Consider the following 20,149-nt stretch of genomic DNA (forward strand, 5'->3'; position numbering starts at 1 on the left):
GAAGTCATTCTAAACTTAGAAAGTTTGTAAAATTGTATACAGAATTTTCATGTATGGCTTGCCCAGCTTCCCCTAATGTCCCATTTCTCAGCTTCCTTTTAAAACAGAACTCGTGGGCCAGCCCGGTGGCTCAGACGGTTAGAGCTCCGTGCTCCCAACTCCGAAGGCTGCCGGTTCGATTCCCACATGGGCCAGCGAGCTCTCAACCACAAGGTTGCCAGTTCAATTCCTCAACTCCCGCAAGGGATGGTGGGCTGCGTCCCCTGCAACTAGCAACGGCAACTGGACCTGGAGCTGAGCTGCGCCCTCCACAACTAAGATTGAAAGGACAACAACTTGACTTGGGATAAAAGTCCTGGAAGTACACACTGTTCCCCAATAAAGTCCTGTTCCCCTTCCCCAATAATAAAAAAAAAAAGATTAAAAAAAAGCAGAACTCGTTAGACATGTTCACTGTACTAACTGCCTCCCTCTTTTCTCCTTCCATTTTCTCTTAAACCCAGTCTAATAAGGCGTTTGCCCTTTCCCATCCCCAACTCCAGCACACAGCTCTTACCAAGGGTACTCATGACCTGATGTTGATAAATCCAATGACGGTCCTTGTTTCTTCTCTTCATTCATCTAGCGGTAGCATTTGACCCAGTTGACTTATTCTTTCCTTCCTTCTCTTTACTAGTTATGCCGTCTTGGCCTCCTACCTGTTCTGTTCTCTCTCCTTACTTATTCTCTGGATGGTCTCATCTCTGCTCATGGCTTTAAATGCCATCCCAAATGCTGATCACTCCCAAATGTGTATTTTTAGCCTTGATTTTGTCCTTGAACTCCAGATTTTTATGCCCAATATCTATTGGACATCTTTACCTGTTTGTCAGACCTATGCAGAAAACAGAACTCTTTAGTTACTAGTTGTAATGCCATAGACTCTGCTTGTAGTCTTCCCATATCAGAAAAGGGGCCTGTGTTTCTCTAGTTGCCATTCCCCAAACCTTGGAACGTAAAATCTTCACTTTACTCACATTCTGTATCAAAATCTCTCAGCACATCCTGTTGGTTCTTCCTTTAAAATACAGACCTAAAAACATCATCACTTCTTCACTAGCAGCACTTTGGTTCAGGTTACCATCATCAACTCTACAAAAGCCTTTTAACAGCATCTTGTTCCTAATGTGGTTTATTGTCTGCAGAGCAGCCAGAAAAATACTTTAAAACATAAATCAGATTATGCTACTTCGCTGCCTAAAACCTATATCATGTTCTAGTAAACATCATTTTACTCTGAGTAAAACCCCAAAACCTTACTATTGCCTAAAGGCCCTTCCTGATATTATCTCCTATTCTCTGCTTCCCTCAATCTGTGCCGGCGGGGCACAGCCTTACTAGACTCCCACCTCATAGCCTATATACTTGCTTTTCCCTCTGCAGGGAATGGCTTTCCTTTATATAGTTGAGTGGCTCAGTTCTCTCTTTACTTCCATCAATGTCACCTGCTTTGAGAGCTGATCTTGACTATGCTAGATAAAGGAGTGTCTTTCTACTGTTGCCCTCTACTTCTTTGTCTTCGTGGCATTGTGCTACCAGAGTATATGTTTTGTTTGTTAATTTATTTCCTGCCTCTTCCCACTACACTGTTCAGCTCCAGGAAAGCAAAATCTTTGTATATGTTTGATTTGCTGAGTATATATGTTTATATATGTTTACATACTCAGTGTCTGGCATATCGTAAGCTTTCGACATTTGAATGATTGAATGAACGAATGAATGAAATATGTTGCATATTGAGATGAGGAATACATAGAACAAGTTTGGTAGAAACAAGGAATCAGATGTATCAGATGCTGATAAAGAGGCCTTGGAAAAATGTGTGCTTGACTGAATTAAAAGTGACAAAGGAGAAGAAAGGTAAGGAAGAGAAAGGGATACCCTGACTTCATGCCAGGTCTCTGCCATTCTAATGGGTGATAGAAATAACATGTTTTGTTTTTGATGGTACTCAGGCTTCCTGCCTTTGTACATTTGCCCTCAGAGATGCTGAAATAATTTTAGTTTGCCTGTCTACATGATTATTCATATACGTACGTTTATTTTTTCACCTGATTTTTATGAATGGAAATTCTGAATCTTAATGACGTTATATTTGAATTTTAGCTATATTTGAAGTTACAGAATATAGCAGAATTTGTAGGAGGATGAAAACTGCCTGGTGTCAAATCTGTACATCCGTTTTTATCTAATAAAAATCTACTTGGTGTTAATATATTGGAAGAGTGAAAGATTCTTTGGTATACCAATTTTTTTTCCAAATAAGATTGATTGTAATTAAGGTGTTCAGGATCTCCAATTAATGTTTTTTCTTTTACTAGTATTTGAGACTTTATCCTGATAATGAAAATTTTTAAATTTGTATAACCTACAGGTGTGAAGCTTCCAGTCCACACATTCATCCAGTTGGTTGGTGTAAAGAACATAGAAGAACCCTTATTACTCCTCCAGGTTTGTGTTTATTATGTGTCTAATATTATTCATATATTAGAAGTTGCCAAACATTTTCTATAAAGGGCCAGAGAGTCGATATTTTTGGCTTCCTAAGCCATACAGTCTCTGTCAGACTATTCAAATGTGATGTAACACAAAAGTAGCTTTAGACAATATGTAAACAAATAGTTGAGCATAGTTGTGTTAAAATAAAACTTGATTTGCAAAAAGAGGCATCCGGCCTGCAGGTGGTAGTTTGCTGAACTGTGATATACCTGGAAGTATATAAGCATTGGCTTAGTCTCTTAACAGTCTCAACTTTTGCATTCTTTGGACAAATAGGAAGCATTGTTGTAAAAGATCTTTCATTTCTCAAGTTGAAATTCATTTCTAGCTAGACTTTATATTCATACACATTTAAATATATTGTCTAACCATAGAAGTGCCTTGTCTAAGGCTTTGGTGAGTATAGAAAAATGCACATATGGAACAGCATTTGTGGACGGAGCCTGGACCATACATTTCGAGGTCAATTCTGGCAAAAACACAATGTTCACATTTAATTGAGAACTTGAGGTATTAGATTTTTTTTTTCCAGAGATCAGAATTCACACATTCATTTTTCCTTTTTTTTTTTTTCCTGTTGTGATTCCTGGTTCCAAAATGGATTTTGCACCTTTATGCTAGTAGTACCTCTCTGTTCTCTGAAGTTTTCAGGTACTTCTGCTGTCTGCCTCTGGCCACAGAGCCCTCTCAGCTTGGAACAGTGTAACTGCTGATAAATAGTCTCTTTGTTTGATGTCAATTTGAGTTTATCTTCATGTGCTAAAGAACAGATTCTGTGGCTTCATCAACATTAAGATACTGAGTTGCTGAGCATATCACTAAGGTGCCATGACTACTGCTGATCTAAAAAGACAGGGTCATCAGCTAACAGCGTGACACTTAGCTGGAGGTGGTTGCTTGTGCACACTCAAGAAGGCTGCCATTATTATCCCAGGGGAAGGATGGCTCCTTGGTTTGCTAGGAACTGTTGGGTTGATGTTGCCCACAGCATGTAAGCAGCAGAGACTCAGCTTGGAGCTTCAGATACTTGTCTTATTCTGTTCTAACAGCTGGTTTCATTTTTAGGCTTATCCCCAGTTGATACTGTGTGTATCTCAGTGTCTAGACATTTACTTACTACGGGAACCAAACATTGCAGTGATGGGGGAGGCAAGTCCCTTCCACTTGCTGAGTCTTCTCATATGTTAAGGGGCAAAAGCCTCTGTCCTTTACTGATTTAGAGCTGTTTTGAAGACGAAAGGGTATTTACGTAAGCCATAAAGTATTGAAGCTGGGCCTTAATGGTTTCATGGCCCAAATGTGGTGCCATCTGGAAGACTTCTGATCAATCGTCCTGTGTCCTGTGGCTGATGGAATGTTAGAAGCTGGTGAATAACGATCATCACTATCATCATCTAAATTTCTGGGAGGATTCTTTTAGATTTATCAATTTGCTGTTGCTCCTTTGTTTTCCTTACCACTTTTTTGGTCATGATCAGGGATCTGGTAAATAAACAGAGAACCAGTGGACCAGAGGGTCCTGGTTATGTCTTCATAGCCCTGGATTAGGTACCTGGGAAGGATGGTGTAAGGCATCATTGCTGATTCTGATGAGAGGCAAGTAACCAAGTCATCTTGTCTCCTTTCATGGGCTTTTATAATTCAGTAGAAGAGAAATACATAGCTTTTTGACAAATTAAGAAAATTAAAAATTGCACGTTAAAAAGTGCCAAACACACAACGATGTGAATATACTTAGTGCTACTAACCGTACACCTAAAAATGGATAAAATGGTAAATTTTATGTGATATATATTTCGTACCCACCCCTTAACCCCCTGCCACACGCACACACACACACACACACGCGCGCGCATGTTTAAAAAAACACAAAAAAACCTGCCACACAATGAGACTGGTTTTCAGGACTTGTGCTGATGTTACTCTGCATGTTACTTTGGTTCCACCACCATAAATAAGGGAGGGAGGGAGGGAAGAAGGAAGATAGAAAGGAGGATGCTTAGGGCCCCTTTTTGCTACAGTCAGATTGTGGCTTGATCTCTGATCTCTTGTCTGAAAAGAAGGGATCTTCATCACCTGCAGCTGCTCTTCTGAGCATCCTGCTACTTATGGATGAATCCCCTGAGCAGCCCTCCTGGCCATGTTTGTGTTCTCTAAACATGTAACATAGCTATTCTTCATCCAAAGTTAAAGTCTTCATGCCTTTTAAAATGATTTTTGTTTTGAATTATCTAAATTAGATTATGAAGACATACTTACTTGCTTTTAAAAGTTTAGAGCGAAAATAGAGATAACCACTGTTGTCTCTTAATAGTTTAATAGTTGGTTATTGTATCTTTCCAGAAACACCTTTTTGCCTCTGTGTATGCACATACATGTATGTATGCACAGTCAGATTTAATAGTACTTAAATAGTGCAAGATATGTTCCTTAAAAAAATATTGTAAAATATTTGCATACACGGGAACGTTTGTGTATTTACTCCCTAAATTTTATTTTGAAACAATTTTAAATGTAAAGAAAAGCTGCAAGAATAGTACAGAACTCATTCATACCCTTGAACCATAGACCCATTCAAGTTTGTGATTTATACTAGTGATGTCATTTCTAGGAAAAGGATCAAGCATTGCACTTAGTTGTCATATCCCTCTAGTAATTAGGCTGTCCTTGACTTGCATAACCTCAGTATGTTTGAGGATTACAGATTAGTCATTTTATAGAATGTTAATTTGGGTATGCTTGGTGTTTCCTTGTGATTAGACCTAGGATATGGCAGGAATATCATAGAAACAATGCTGTGTTCTCATTGTATCCTCTCAGGTGGCACGTGATGTCAGTTTGTCTCATTACTGGATGAATTTTACCATTAATTGATCAAGTTGGTGTTTTGCAGGTTTCTCCACTAATGCAGTTATTTTTTTCTCTATAATTGATGAGTATTTTATGGGGAGATACTTTGAAGTTATGTAAATATCCTGTACTTCATCTCTGTATCACTCACTAATTTTAGAATCTGTTGCTATTTCTTGTTTGAATTATTCTAAAAGTTGCTAAATAATTATTCCTATTTTATCATTCCTTGTACTTAATTAATGGGTATTCTTCTGCAAAGATAAGCTTTCTTATCCTCCCATTTATTCATTCAATTTATTTATATCAGCGTATTTATATCAGCGTGGACCCATAGATTACTGTTGTCATCAATGATTCATAGTCAATTACTAGCATTATTTATTTTCGTGTACGGGTTTTTCTCAGATTTGGCCTGTGGGAGCCTCTGTAAGCTTTTTTATATGTCCTTTTGCCATGTTCTTATAATTTTTTTGAGAACTTCCTACTTTCTGGCATAGGTGGGCTTATCTTGTACTTTCCCTGATCTAACCCTGAAGTCAGCCATTTCTCCCAGTCTCCATGGTTTGGTTTTAGTCGAATATGATATTTAGAAAGTAAGATCTGGACACTAGATGTGCTCATTCCTATTGGGGTATTGCTGCTTCCAGCCTCTCAGTGTACATAGGAAATATACTTATGTAAATATATAAAAAGTTTGTATTTATGTTTATTTCTATATTCATTTATACATATTGAAAACCATGAATTTATACCATTAGCTCCAATTCAGATCCAACACCACTGAGTCCATTCTAGTTTTCCACTTTCCAAAATTAGAACTCTCTTTTTAGTTAGTGAGAAATCTGATTTCTGTTATCGCCAATATATTTAGTGATTTTTTTTTTCAGTTCCCTTTATATAGCCAATTTCTCAACCTACTGGGTCACCATTAATTCCTGCTCATATCTACGTAATGGATTTTGGACTCTGGAGGAAGCAAAAGAGGGCAGGAGGGAGGAAGGATAGGTGCTTTTAGACATTTTATTAACACTGTTCCATGATTTGTTTTGGCTTATTTGTTTGACTTAACAATATGCTGACATATCAGTATCTATAAATCGGCCTATTCTTTTTAATAAATGCTTTCTATTTTATACATACTGTATACTTTCTTTACACGTTTCTTTATTCAAGTTCATTTAACTGGTTTTACATTTTCACATTTGCAAATAATGGTGCATTGTCTGTATACGCACCGTGTTTCCCCGAAAATAAGACCTAGCCAGACAATCAGCTCTAATGCGTATTTTGGAGCAAAAATTATTACTGGGGTTGTCCGGCTAGGTCTTATTTTCGGGCAAACATGGTATATGAGAATTTCCTAGATTATTAGAAGGAAAATTGCTAGATTAAAGGTTATATATGTTTGTGTATATGTGCTGGTGTGTGTCTTGTGTCGTAAGACTATCCTTACCTAAAATGTAAATTATACATATACATATATGTTAAATTTTCATTTAAAAATTAATAGAGAAATCATGATCAAGATGAAAACAATTTCATTATTACAAATAGTTCTGAATATGTAACTAGTTTAAAGTTGTTAGTAATATGCACATAATTTCCTACATTATAATGATAACATTTTATAATTTTATAATTTATAGGTCAGTTTGTGGTTTTCACTATCATTTTAGTTAAACCTTACAGGATTTACTTTTTTCTTTCTTCCTTAGGTTATCCAAATGTGAAACATTTTTCTTGGGATAAATACTTAGAAGAAACCAATTCTTTACCTGCTCCTGCAAGAGCTTTCAAAGTGGTGAGATAATGTATTTTACAATATTTGATTAATTTGTGTTGATGGTAGTGTTCATTCATTGAAATTTAAGAACAGAAAGAAATAGTACTAGTGGACTGGAATAGGAAAGGGAGGGAAACAGAAGACCAAAAAAGGTATTTTTGAATTTTTACAGTTTTGAAAGCCAAGATTATTACTGGGGTTTCTTTGTTGGCGTCTAAAAAATACTTCCATTTTGGACTCTAAAGTCTCCTTGCAAAATAATTCTATTTGAGTTGGTGTGGATTGAGTTATTTGTACGTCCAACTTCTGTTTTTCCAGCTAGATATTCTGAAAGACCAATGAAGACATTGTTTTCTAATGAAAATTATATTCAGTAATTAATTTGGATTTGTCTATGGCAAGATGAGATGCTATTTTGTTTTTCTTTTATTGCTATAAATCAGCATGTTTAATTACCAAAATGCAAGGTCATCTGCCTTTATTATAGTATCTTTCTAACTCAGGATCATTGCTTCTTGCATATTCAAGTTCAAAGTAAACCTCATTTCTGTACAAGGGAACAATTAGAAATGAAATGTGTTTTTAAATGTTTTCCATCTCGAACACCTGGTTTTTATATTTGTATTTTCCCAGGAATGTAAAGGAAAAGAAAGATAAATGCTTAAAAAAATGTTAATGTGGCATAATTAGTCTGTTATAAAGAGCACTTTTCTTTAAATCATCCTTTTGTGTATAGATTGCTTTGATTTTTAATGGTAGAATTAATTAGTAGGTATGGGTCCAAATATAGAAGAAAAAAGAACATCAGAAATTTTGAAGAGAAAAACTACATTACATGAAAAAAGCCATATGAAAGAATGTGTATGATTCCAACTGATAGTAAATTCAGAATTTAAAAATGAGTAATGTTTTGAGTTATGCCATACTTAACGAATTTTTATCCAACTTTCTAACATGCGCTAGTACAAACGAACTGCACTGTACTTTGCTTTGAAGTGGATAAAATTACATCAGGATCAGTCTACATAGCTAGTGTCACATTGATACACAGAGGAAACCGATTTCTCTAGTTTGGCCTTTACATGCCTTGTATCGATTGTTTTGTACCCTGTACATAATTTTCACATTTAATTTTCAGAGCAACACTTATAATTACACCCATTTTCCAGAAGAGGAATGTGAAGTTTAGTAAATTTAAGTAATTTGTCTAACATTCCAAATAATCACCTTGCTTTCTACTGCCTGTAGTTTTATCAGAGATTTATAGCTTGCTGCTGAGTATCAAGGTGTAGGCACTGTAGGTCCTCCTTCTGATTCCTGTTCTCTCTAGAGTGATTTCATCTTGCATGCTTTGATTGCTAATTTTCTTTTTTAAAAGATGTTTTCTGATTTTTGCTCTCTTTAGCACCTCTAATGTCTTTGGCTTATTTCTGCCATTGGAATGTTCTCTCTTTTTAAAAATAATTTTCATGCTTGCCAACTAATTAGAAAAAATTCTGTCTTCCCTATGGCTAATCAAATAACCGAAGAAAGTATTTTGAAATTCATCTTAAGATCTTTTGCTTTCCATTTGCTCCTATGGCTAGTTGGCCAGGCTGTTTCTATTGACTAAGAGTTTGGCCATGTTATTTCGGATTGTGTTTTTTGATAAGGAGGGTGAGGTCCAAAACCACACTTGGAATTTGAAAGGCAGATTCTCTAGATAGCTCATCTTTTTTTTACTTTATTTTTATTCTAGTTTTTGTGACTTAGAGGCCACCTTCTCTTGTTTGAAATCTCACTGTAGAAAATTTTCTGTTATGGCAGAAACCTCCACATGGATTCCAGAAAAAAATGAAGCTGGAGGTCGTAGACAAAAGAAATCCCGTGTTTATTAGAGTAGCAACAGTTGCAGACACGGATGATCACAGAATAAAAGTAAGTGCTTTCTTCTGTGGTTTTGTTTTGCCTTTTTGTTAAAAGACATGTTGGATGGAAACTTTAGCAGATATTTGATTTGTCAAGTTCTGTAATTAAATTAGTAAAACCATAGGAATAATCAAATTAAATGCCTGCACATCTTAGAAAGTCAGTGTTTATCCAGCATTTTCCTTTAATCTGTGCAAGAAGTTTTCTCTTTAATTATGGCTGACTTTTAATATTTGCTATCTATTTTCTATAAATGCACATGCAAAATATTAAAAGTCGGTCAAAATTAAGGGAAAACATCTCACGTAGATAATAGAGAAATTTCCTCTGAAGAGAATAACTCATTCTCCAGTACTATACTCTTTTAAAAACATTGAAGGTTAATTTTTTTTTTATGGGATTATGTTAGACATAGACTTCTCAGAAGACTATCCTGCTTTTTAATGTAGGACAAGTAAAGAGAAATAATTTTATGACTAAAATCAGTTTAATTAGAGTTGGATTAATAAAAAGCCAAGTACATCTCATAAAGTAAGCAAACATTCAGGAAAATGGGTTTGGTTTATTATGTCCACGCGTGATGAAGTGAAGTATAGCCGCAGTTCCAGGGGAGTGCCAGAGCGCTTGTCTCTGTTTCTGGCTTCAGCATGAAATTAACTTCACTCTCAAACCAGAACAATATGTGTTTTACTTGCTTCATACGCTCATTTAGAGTTTCTGTTAGGAATAATAGTTGTAAGAACAGCCAGATGTTAAATTTCCATGGTGTTTCACAGGGTAACATTTGTGGAGATAACCATGTGGGAGATTTATGTTATCATCATTATTTTATTGGTGACGCTGAAGCTGAGAAAGACTAAATGAATTTCTTATTAATTACAGGCCGGGCAGGACTAAGTCACAGTCCTAAACTGTAAGAGTCTAAGTTTATGCTCTTTTTAAAAAAATAAATCACATCTTTAGTTATCTCTAGTGATATAATGTACAAGAAAATAAATTGGAAAATAACAGGAAAAACCTGTACAAATCTGGCATTTCTTTCAAATAGAAATTTTAACATTTGATTCACTATTTTTTAATATTACATAATTATTTAATATTTTAGAAAAATTTTTAAATAATGGAAGGCCTATGGTTAACCTTTTTCAACTGTATTTTCTTGTTAATTGTCATTGGTAATAATGTAAGTTATAAAGCAATCCGTATTTTAGGAATAGAAGTATTTTTTTTTAAATCTAGACCAGTTATGAAAGAAATATAGAATTAAGCAAAATCTTTTTTTTATAAATCAAATTAGTCAGAATTAGAAAAAGTATGTCTTTGGTTTGGGTTCATGAAAAGTTTATTCTCATATACAGCTAGCTGGTAGAAATATAAAATGTTTTCAGCCTTTCTGAAGAGCAGTTTGGCAATAGGCATCAAAAGTCTTAGAATGTTGTTTATCCTTTGATTCAAAAATTTCAGTCCTAGGAATTTACGTTAAGGGAATAACCAAAGAGAATATGCAAAGATAAAAACTAGAAGTATAGCAATGCTTTTTATAGTATTTAACATTGGGGACAACCATAGTAAGATATGGGTAAAATAAATTTCTGCATATCTATATGATGTTAAATATTTTAGAAGAATATTTAATATTGGCAAGTGAAAAATTCAGGTTTTTATGTATGATGTCCGGTATTGTTTTTTAAAATACTATATGCATAAGCAGTCATGGAAATAAACATATCAAAATAATGACTTTGCTTCTCTTGAGGTGCTAGGATTATAAATGATTAGGTTTTTCTTTTTAATTATCTGGTTTCAGGCACATGCTACTTTTGTAATAAAAATCTGATTTCACATGTGAGAAAATTTTGGCCCAGGAAGGCAAACACTCTAAAGTTCGTGGTTCAGTTAGTTAATGGGAAAAGTTTAGATTAGAGTCCAGTTCTTTTTGCTTCTGACATGAATTCTCTTTCTATAAAAAACATCTTCGTCAGTCTCTACCACCCAAAAATCTGGCTGTGAGATACGTAGTTGACAATCATTTCTTCATAATTAATGTAATAAATTTCATGGCTAAAGGTGAACCACTGAACAAGTAATAAAACAGCAGAAACGCTCATTTTTCTGACATCCAAGACCATTCCTATCCCTTTGCTCTGGGTGATACACGTTTTCTTTCTGGAAGCTCTCAGGACCATCTCTCTAACCCTGATGTTCTGATGTTTTGCAATGACCTGTCTTGGTGTGAGTCTTTTTTCATTTGGCTGTTCATACCCTTTCATGATGGAGTTTCATGTCCTTCAGTTTTTGAAAATGTTCTTGTGTTATTGCTTTCATGACCACCTCCTCTCTTCTGTTTTCTTTCTGGAAGTCCTGCTACTTCGGTATTAAACCTTTTGGACTTATACCCTGATTTTCTTATATTTTCTTCCTTGTTGTGCTTCTGTAATTTTTTTTTTAAATTCTATTTGCTTAGAGATATCTATTATATTTTCCAAAGCTTATATTGAATTTTAATTACAACTATGATTTTAATTATTTTTAATTTTCAAGAATTTTTTTCTCATTTTCTATTTTTCTCCCCTCCCTGCTTTTAAATTGCAGCATTTTTTTTATTTCCTGAAGCAATATTGTTTCTTATCTGAGGATACTAGTGATAGTTTTTCTTCTGTTCCCTGTTTTAATTCCTGTAATTTTTTTTTTTTTTTTTTTTTTTTTTTAGTTTATCAGTTTGGTCTTTGCTTCCATATTATACACTCTGCTCAAACTCAGATCCTTGTTTGTCTGTTCACGTTAAGAAAAAGGCACTCAAAATTAGCCTTTTTTCATGGGTGGAACTTACTGACTGCTGGGCTTCACTGTAGGATAAGAAGGCAGAGCCAGCTTTTCACAGGGAGACCCCCATTTGTCACCATCTGGATCCTTTCTCTGGAGCCTTTTAATTTTTGTCATTTCCTCCCTGAGGAAGGCTGACCCTGGCAGCCAGTGGGGGAGACCAGGAGGACTGGCTTGGAGCATGCTGACCCTTGCTTAGTCCCTGAACTTTGCATCCAACACTTCACCACATCAGTTGTGTCCTGGAGTTCAGAGTCTCCGTGATTATATTTCTCTAGAAAGCAAACCTTTACTCTTGCAGGGTTGTCGAAGGGGCAGTTGCCTTGGTGGGAGGGTAGGGGAGTGGATCTAGGGGGCCTAACTACTCCGTATGTACACTTTGAGACTATCCTGCCAATTTTCAGACCCTCTTCCTCACGTACCTGCTGCCTCCAGATTGAGTCTTCCTTGGGTTTTGCAGAGTGAACTGCTTTACTGCAGTCCTGCACTCCTGTAGGCAGCAGGTTGTAGCCCAGCCACTCTCTCCAGTAGGTTCAGCACTCCCTCCCCGGCTTTTGCTGTCCACACACAGCATTGTCATTTCTCACCTGTCAGCTGCTTTCTTTTGCCGTTTGTCCTTATGGGTTTATACTTTCAGATACAATCTTAATTTTAGAAGTGAGCAGAGATAAGAACCTAAAATATGTTTTACTGAGTTGCTTTTCTTATGAACAAAAAATCCAACCAGATCATTTTTATAAACAAATAGTTTTGCTTTCTAAAAATATTCTCTGTCTTAATCTTGAAATTGTCAGTGATATGTATTAAGTTTTTATTAAGGGTCCAAATTATACTTCTGAGGGAAAAATGTATCTAATTTCCTAAATTACAATTTTAAGTATGTGTGAATTAAATCATCTATACCATACTTTGATTCATAATCGTGTATTTTCTTCAGAATTTTCATTAAATTCAGCATCATTGCCAAGTTGCTTTATATATAATTGTACTTATAGTGGATCATTTCTATTATAAATATTTTTGTATGTCTTTTTTGTATTTGTAAAATTTTTAAATATCTTATGTTTCATGTTTATGTTTCTTCTGCTCTTGTTCTTTGTTAAGCATTTTATTTCATTTCAAAATAGTCTCCAGCAAGGGTAAAATTATCACTTAGCATTACTGGAGTGTCTGATTTTGTTTGTTTGTTTAAAACCTCTTAATACGCCAAGGACTAAAGTAGTAAAAGTTACAAAAGATCGAGTGAAACTATACAAACCTTAATAAAATTATTTCATCTGGGCTTTCAGAGTGAGAATATTGACTAGGGTTAATATTAACTTTTACATATATTAATTTTTAGATAATTGCAGATAGCATTTTAAATGCACTTGCAACTTATTAGAATTTTATTGTTACTTCTGTCCATAATATCTAAACTAAATTTTATCTCTGAAACTTAACCCTTAAACTACTAATATTTTCCAGGTTACCTGGCAGTCTAGTTTGTAGAAGGTATGAGATTTATCTACAGTAATTAAGATGTATTAATCTTAGATAGATCACTTTTCATTGCCAAGCTGGGATGTCAGTTTTGATGGAAACTAGCAGAGGGTATGGTATCATCATACATAATAGTCCAATGTAACATTATTATATTTGCAGAAAATTTTAAAGGAACCCTTTTATGTATGATGATATCAAGGTTTTCAGAGGCGATCTTGCTATCCGAGATCACAAGACATTAGAGTTTCATGTTTCTAGTGAAAGGGTAATCACTTGATGATTAGTTGAGAATTAGAATGCTTAAAACTTACAGTGACACTATAAATTATGACTAATTTTTTGGTAGCATTAATAGCATAAATTGATATTTTCAGAAAATTATCACATATCATTCTCAATGTTATTTGAACATGGTTTTTGATCAGAGGAAAGGAGAGGGTTGTTTTGAGTTAAATAACTACGTGCTGTTTTCTATATTCAATATATGTGAATGATGAACAATTTTATTTTGGTGTCTTACATTTTAGGCCTAGTTATTCCTCCTAACTAGCTGGATGATCCCTTCTCCTCTTTAATATAATATCCATGATTTCTTCATGATATTGAAATCTATGGATTTTGATTCTAGGATTAATTGATTTCTAAGCTTGAGAAAGTGGATTCTTTCCAAAGGACGTTAGTTTGAGCCCAGGATATATATGTACTTTAACAACTGTGTACTATTGCATCATTAAATATACCATAATTTATATAACTCACCTCTTGATGGTAGATACTGGTTGTTTTCTACGACAATGAATTGACTTACTGAGATTATCAGGTCAAAGGTGATGTTTTTTTATCAATGATAATTATTATTGCCAAAAAACTTTGCAGAAATATCTCACTAATTAATACTCTTACCAGTTGTCAATGAGAACAACCATTTGTTCTTACACTCACCAGCTGCAGGAATCACCAAAGTGAAAAATTTTGTCAGGTTGACAAGAGGATAATTGAATCTTGTGGTTTTAATTTTTACAGTTATAAGTGAAATTGATTGTCTTTGTGTATGTTTACTAACCATTTATATTTTCTTAGCTATGTATTTTCTATCCTATTAACTTTTCATCTTTTTAAATTGATACATGATGTTTTTCTAAATTAAGGAACAGTGCATTGTCACATGTGTAACAAGTGTGTTTTTGGATTCTAGTGGGTTTTCAATTTTGCTTGCAGTATTTGCTACTCAAAAGTTTTAATTTTGATGTACTCAAATTTATCAGTCTTTCTTTTTATGGCTTTTGAGTTTGGTGTCTTGCTTACAAAGGCTATCCTACTCTAAGATTACAAATATATTGACTCATGCATTCTTCTAGAACTTAACATTGTTCAGTTTTTAATGTTTAATTTTTTATCCACATGGCATTTATTATGCTGGAGAGTATTGGAGATTCATAGACTTTAAAAAGGAAACCTAGATGGGAAACTTGATTTACAGGTAAAATATATATAGCCTTATAGTATATCATCTCATCCCAAAAGATCAACAATATCTAATACTTAAAAGACAGGTAACTAGCTGATCCCTAGGGACTATGCCTAAAAGACCAGCTGCCCTTTCCCATGGTGGCCAATGAAGATGTAAAACCTCTTTGAGAGATACTATAATTATTTATATTAAAAAGTTATACTTAAAAATGTATTTGATAGATGGATATTTTATAAATTGGGTATATTTAATAGGGCATTGAATTTTTTTTAAGTCTTTTTAGCATAATTCCAGGAGACTTGACATTTATACAAAAGAGTCTTCCTCTCCACTCTCCCCGCAATCCTCCTTCCCTTCCCTGATTTATGCATTACTTCAGTAATGTTTATTGGATGTTTGGTGGTGTTATAGTGTTGGGAGATACATGTAATATATCTGTCAAAATATTGCTCAAAAAGTGCCTTTGGCAAGACACTTACTGATGGTTAGGTAATTTGAAGATAGGTCAAAATGTAATTTAAGTAATGGAAGCAATTCTTTTGGTTTTAATGTAGAAGAGAATGAAAATGGTGGTTACGGTAGACAGAACTTTTATGATAGGAATCGTTGGACCTGAATTGTACGGTTAATTTCCTTTTGTTATCCAGGTTCACTTTGATGGCTGGAATAGTTGCTACGATTACTGGATAGATGCAGATTCTCCTGATATTCACCCCGTAGGCTGGTGTTCAAAAACCGGGCATCCTCTTCAGCCTCCTTTGAGTAAGAAACACATGGATAACAAAAAATGTTTCCATTTTCTTGTTTAGTGTGCTTGTTAATTTTTTTCCTGCTACCCTTCTCTTTCTACTTCTTTCTCTACTATACATTTCTTCTCTATGTGTCCTTTTCCCTCTTACTGCGTTTTTAATTACCTGGTAGTCACAAAAATACAAATTTAAAATATATGTAAAATACATAAAATATATATATAAATATAAAATATATAAAAATAGAAATAAAAAAATTAATGTCTGAAAGAGTCCAGTGTGTATAGACAGTCTTTTACTTCTATTTAGAAATAATCATCTTTTAAAATTAATACTGAGTTTTTGGAAGACAGTTTGGCAATACTATCAAAATTTAATGTATCAACATCAGTATCCTAATAGTGATTTTATACTATAGTTTTGTAAAATGTTGCTATTGGGAGTAACTGAGGAAAGTGTACAAGGGATCTTCCTCTGTATTACTACTTAGGACTGCATGCAAACCTAAGTTACCTCAATAAACCTCTCAGTTAAATTCAATTTAAAAAAACATTAAACAAGAACTCGGCATACCATCGTATCAATTTTAGAGGAAAATATACACATTGTAGAAAAAATATGTAGGAAATATAATAAATTATCATCAAGTTTTTTAAAAATTTAGCATGCTTTTTTCATCTAGTGACTTCACTTCTGGATCCCTCTCAGGAGCTGTGTAAGGGCTCTTACAAAAAATGCACAGACATGGTATTGGTTACAGTATGTGTAATGTAACAAAAGTTGGAAACAAATATTGGTTGAGTAAATTATAGTGCACTGATACTATATATATACTATGCAACAGTCATACAGTTAAAGACCAAAGAAGAATGTTTCAGAATAGTACACATCTATGTTGTCCCTTTTATGTGGCAAAATAAAACAGAATAACAACTTGATATTATATATATATATGTGTGTGTGTGTGATATATATATATATATATATCACACACACACACACACACCCATAGGTGTGTATCTGATGCTTAAAACAACATTCAGGAGGATTCACGTTAACCTAAGTGGTCAGGATAAGGGAGGGTATGCAATGTGGAGACATGATAGCTTGAATGGGATCTGTAACTATTCTTTTTTATTCCAGTGTGATGTTTGAAGTTTTTACAGTGTATGAATATTCATGTGTTAATTATGTTATTTACTTGAAAACTTTGTTTAGAACCTTCTTATTAATCCAGATTTAGGTAACTCTGGAATTTGTGACATTTTGAAAAGGTTACATCAGAGTTTACTATTTCACTATTAAAGAAAGATAAATATCATGAACAAAGTCATAGGGCAAAACCTTTTAGAAGAGACTTCTAAGATATTTTTAAATTTATAGGATTTACTTCTTTTTTATTTACATGTGTTGATTCAAAATTGCGTTTTTAGGGATTTTTAAATTCCCTATTCTAATCTCATTTGATTCTTACAACGTTCTGGTTAACTTTATCCCTCTTCTTTCTGTCTTTTTCCTTTTTTTTTTTTTCCCCTTTGTCATAGGCCCCTTAGAATTAATGGAAGCTTCAGAACACAGTGGATGCTCAACCCCAGGATGTAAAGGGATTGGCCATTTTAAGAGAGCAAGACACCTCGGTCCTCACAGGTATGTGGTGCTGCGAATCACATGGGGATTCCTTACGTGGCCAGGTAGAGGGTGCATGTCCCTCATAGATGCCAGATAATGGTGTTCATGTATACAGAATGGATGTGAACTAATTTTAAATTCAGGTCCATAGGAAATGTTGTTACCATGGTGATCCTGTAAAAAATGAAGAGTCTATCTGTAGTTAAATCTTCGTAGGAAGAAACACATTCACAGTTTAAAATAGGTTTACTCTAGCTATTTGGCTTTTCTTGGCAACATGAGTAGTTGTACAGACACTTAGCTTCTGAAACGGTCATTTTGGGAAGACCCTGTTGGAAATATTTGTTTGGTAGATTATATGATTGGGTGACTCAACAGCTGGCATAATGAGAGGTGAGATCATTGTGATTAGGAAAGATCACAAAAAATAACAACAACATGCAAATATACTCAAACACGAGAATGCATTGATCAAAAATGTGTTTTTCAATATATTCTCTAACCTCTAAGTAATTTAAAAAATAAACCAAATTTATATGTGGAAAATTTGATGTTTAGGCGATTTGGGGTCTTTGTAGATAGGTAAAATTTTTCCTGACATACTGAGAAATTGTTGTGATTTAAGTGGGGTTTTTGAAGAACAAAAGCATCATCTATTTAGGTATCTATTAAAATAACTTATCAGTGTAAGTGTTCTAACTGCTCGTTAATTGCCGAGTAAGAAAAATGATTCCTTGTTTGTCTAGATTCTGCCGGTTGTAAATCTAGGTCTTTAAAAAAATCTGAAGCTTGTATTATTCCCTGTTCCTCTGAGAGTTAATAGGAATTGTAAAATTGGTGTGATTATTTTCTTCTTTATATAATTTCCTCTTTCTCTCATCTCTATAACCTCTCTACAATGCTGCTTATCTTCCCTTTTGCAACACTCTTCCTGAGTTATTTTTATGGGTTTTAGAATGTTCCAGAGTAAAAAATCAGAGCATACAAAAGATGATCATTCCATTTGCAAGTATCTATTTAAAAATCCTTTTCATTGTTTGTATGATTGCAATCCAAAAGTTATATAATTAATTTAAACAGAGTTAAAAATACTGCATCTTGGAAGTTATTTAGTATTGCCAAGTAAAGGCAACTAGATTATTTTCAGACATTATATAAGTCTAAATGCCAGAAATAACTCATTAATGTGCTGAGTTTCCATTATATATTTATAAGTTATTTTGTTCAGGAAATATTTTTGAGCAGTAGTTTTTAACTATAATAACTAACATTTATTGAGCATTTATTTACTCTGTGAAGTATTGCACTAATTAATGGTTTTACATGTATTGGATAACCTTCAAACGACCCTGTAATACAGAACTGTTATTTTCTCCGAATATTTGATGAGGCCACAGTGGTACTGCGGAGGTGGAAGTGTACTAACTTCCCAATTGACAGCTGAGGCGGGAGCTGGGACTGGCAGCCAGTCTAACTCAATGGACTGTGCTCTTAACCACTTCCTTCTCACTGCCTCTCAAGGAGCGGCTCCGTGAATTAGTCACAGAATCAACCTTCAGAGAGCTCATGGACTGATGGAACATAATTTAATTAAAATATAGATGCAAAATGGTAACTAATATTAAAACTTGGACACATGCACCTGTGAAGGAAAAGAAATTTTTAAATGGATGAATACTGACATTATTTTGTTAGGTGCACGTGAAAATTTAAAAAAAAGTTTTTTTTTTATTGGTCTTCTGGTAAGAAAACCCACCTTATATCAATGTCCACAATCTCTTTAGAAGCGCTTTTGGTCTGAACAGGAGTTTGCTTGTCAGGTCTCTGGTGGCAGTCCTGTCCCCTCCCTAATGTCCCCGGCCACTCCTTATGACCACCTTTCCCCAAGTATGCTGTGGACCCCGTCTGAAGGTTCCTCAGCTGGGTCACACCCGCTTCACAAAGTCTCAGTGCAGTGATTATCTTTGGAGCATTTCTTCAGAGGTGCAGTGTTTTATTTGCTAAGAGAAGGGGATAATCATGGAAAATTTTATGGAGAAATATGATAAAGAAATCTCTCAGTATAATTGGAACCATAGTAAAGAATTACTCATTTTTTGGAATATGAGAGGAAGATCTTAAAAGACATGCGCTGATAAAGAAGTTGTGTTCATTTCCTTGTCAGATGTAGGGCAGATCTGCGCATAAGTCTGACTAGAGCCTCGGGGACTTCATGGGTAGTGTCAGCTCCTACCCGAGTCCTATCTTCCTTTTTCTCAGCCCCTTCAACCGGCTTTTCTTAGTCTTCCTGATTGATCTCCCATTTACAATACTCGAAGCTCCTTATCTGGCAGGATATTAATCCTTAACCGGCACAGCCTGTTTTCCATTTCATTAGTAGACTTGTGGAATAGCTGCTGCATCATGGATATTCTTTGAAAGGTTCATTTCGCTGGCACTTATTTTTGTCCTTGCTGAGAATGCTGTGTTTAGGAAAACATAATGAGAAAATTCTCTTTGGATTAATTTACTGAGAGACTGCATAAATCAAAACATGCATTCTTTGCTTAGATAACAAGGAAAGTTTCTCTTTTAGTAAGAATAATCAATTTTATGAAGACGTAAGCAAAAGCCTGTGTTTTGACTAGCATTTGTGGTTAGCTTCTCTGAAGATTATAACAGTTGAATTTCATCTAAGAAGTGTTAGAAATAGAATATGTATCTCAACAATGAAATTTGAGAATGTTGTGGTTTTAAATGTTGAAATCTAAATGATCAACAAACGAGTTGGATGTGGTATTCTCATCTCGGAATATTCAGTAGCCCGAATGCTTAATTTTATCTCTCCAGGAAGGGACCATTAATACGGTTGTGTCGTTGTGTTTTCCTTTGCTGATTCATTCATTTGGTCTACAGAAAGGTCAAAGAATG

The 20,149-nt window shown here is 34.5% G+C and overlaps 1 protein-coding gene across 12 annotated transcripts in view; it reads left to right on the forward strand.

Moving 5' to 3' along the window:
• L3MBTL3 (L3MBTL histone methyl-lysine binding protein 3) overlaps positions 1-20,149 on the forward strand; it is a 104,280-nt gene that overhangs the window by 52,701 nt on the left and 31,430 nt on the right. For all 12 annotated transcript variants that reach the window (XM_033103399.1, XM_033103393.1, XM_033103403.1 and 9 more), the window contains 5 exons: positions 2,414-2,490; positions 7,107-7,192; positions 8,981-9,091; positions 15,509-15,623; positions 17,155-17,257. In XM_033103399.1, the coding sequence (XP_032959290.1) occupies positions 2,414-2,490; positions 7,107-7,192; positions 8,981-9,091; positions 15,509-15,623; positions 17,155-17,257 (492 nt within the window). The remainder of the gene's footprint in view (positions 1-2,413; positions 2,491-7,106; positions 7,193-8,980; positions 9,092-15,508; positions 15,624-17,154; positions 17,258-20,149) is intronic.

The sequence above is a fragment of the Rhinolophus ferrumequinum genome, chromosome 3, assembly GCF_004115265.2.
Source record: "Rhinolophus ferrumequinum isolate MPI-CBG mRhiFer1 chromosome 3, mRhiFer1_v1.p, whole genome shotgun sequence".
Classification (NCBI taxonomy): Eukaryota; Metazoa; Chordata; class Mammalia; order Chiroptera; family Rhinolophidae; genus Rhinolophus; species Rhinolophus ferrumequinum.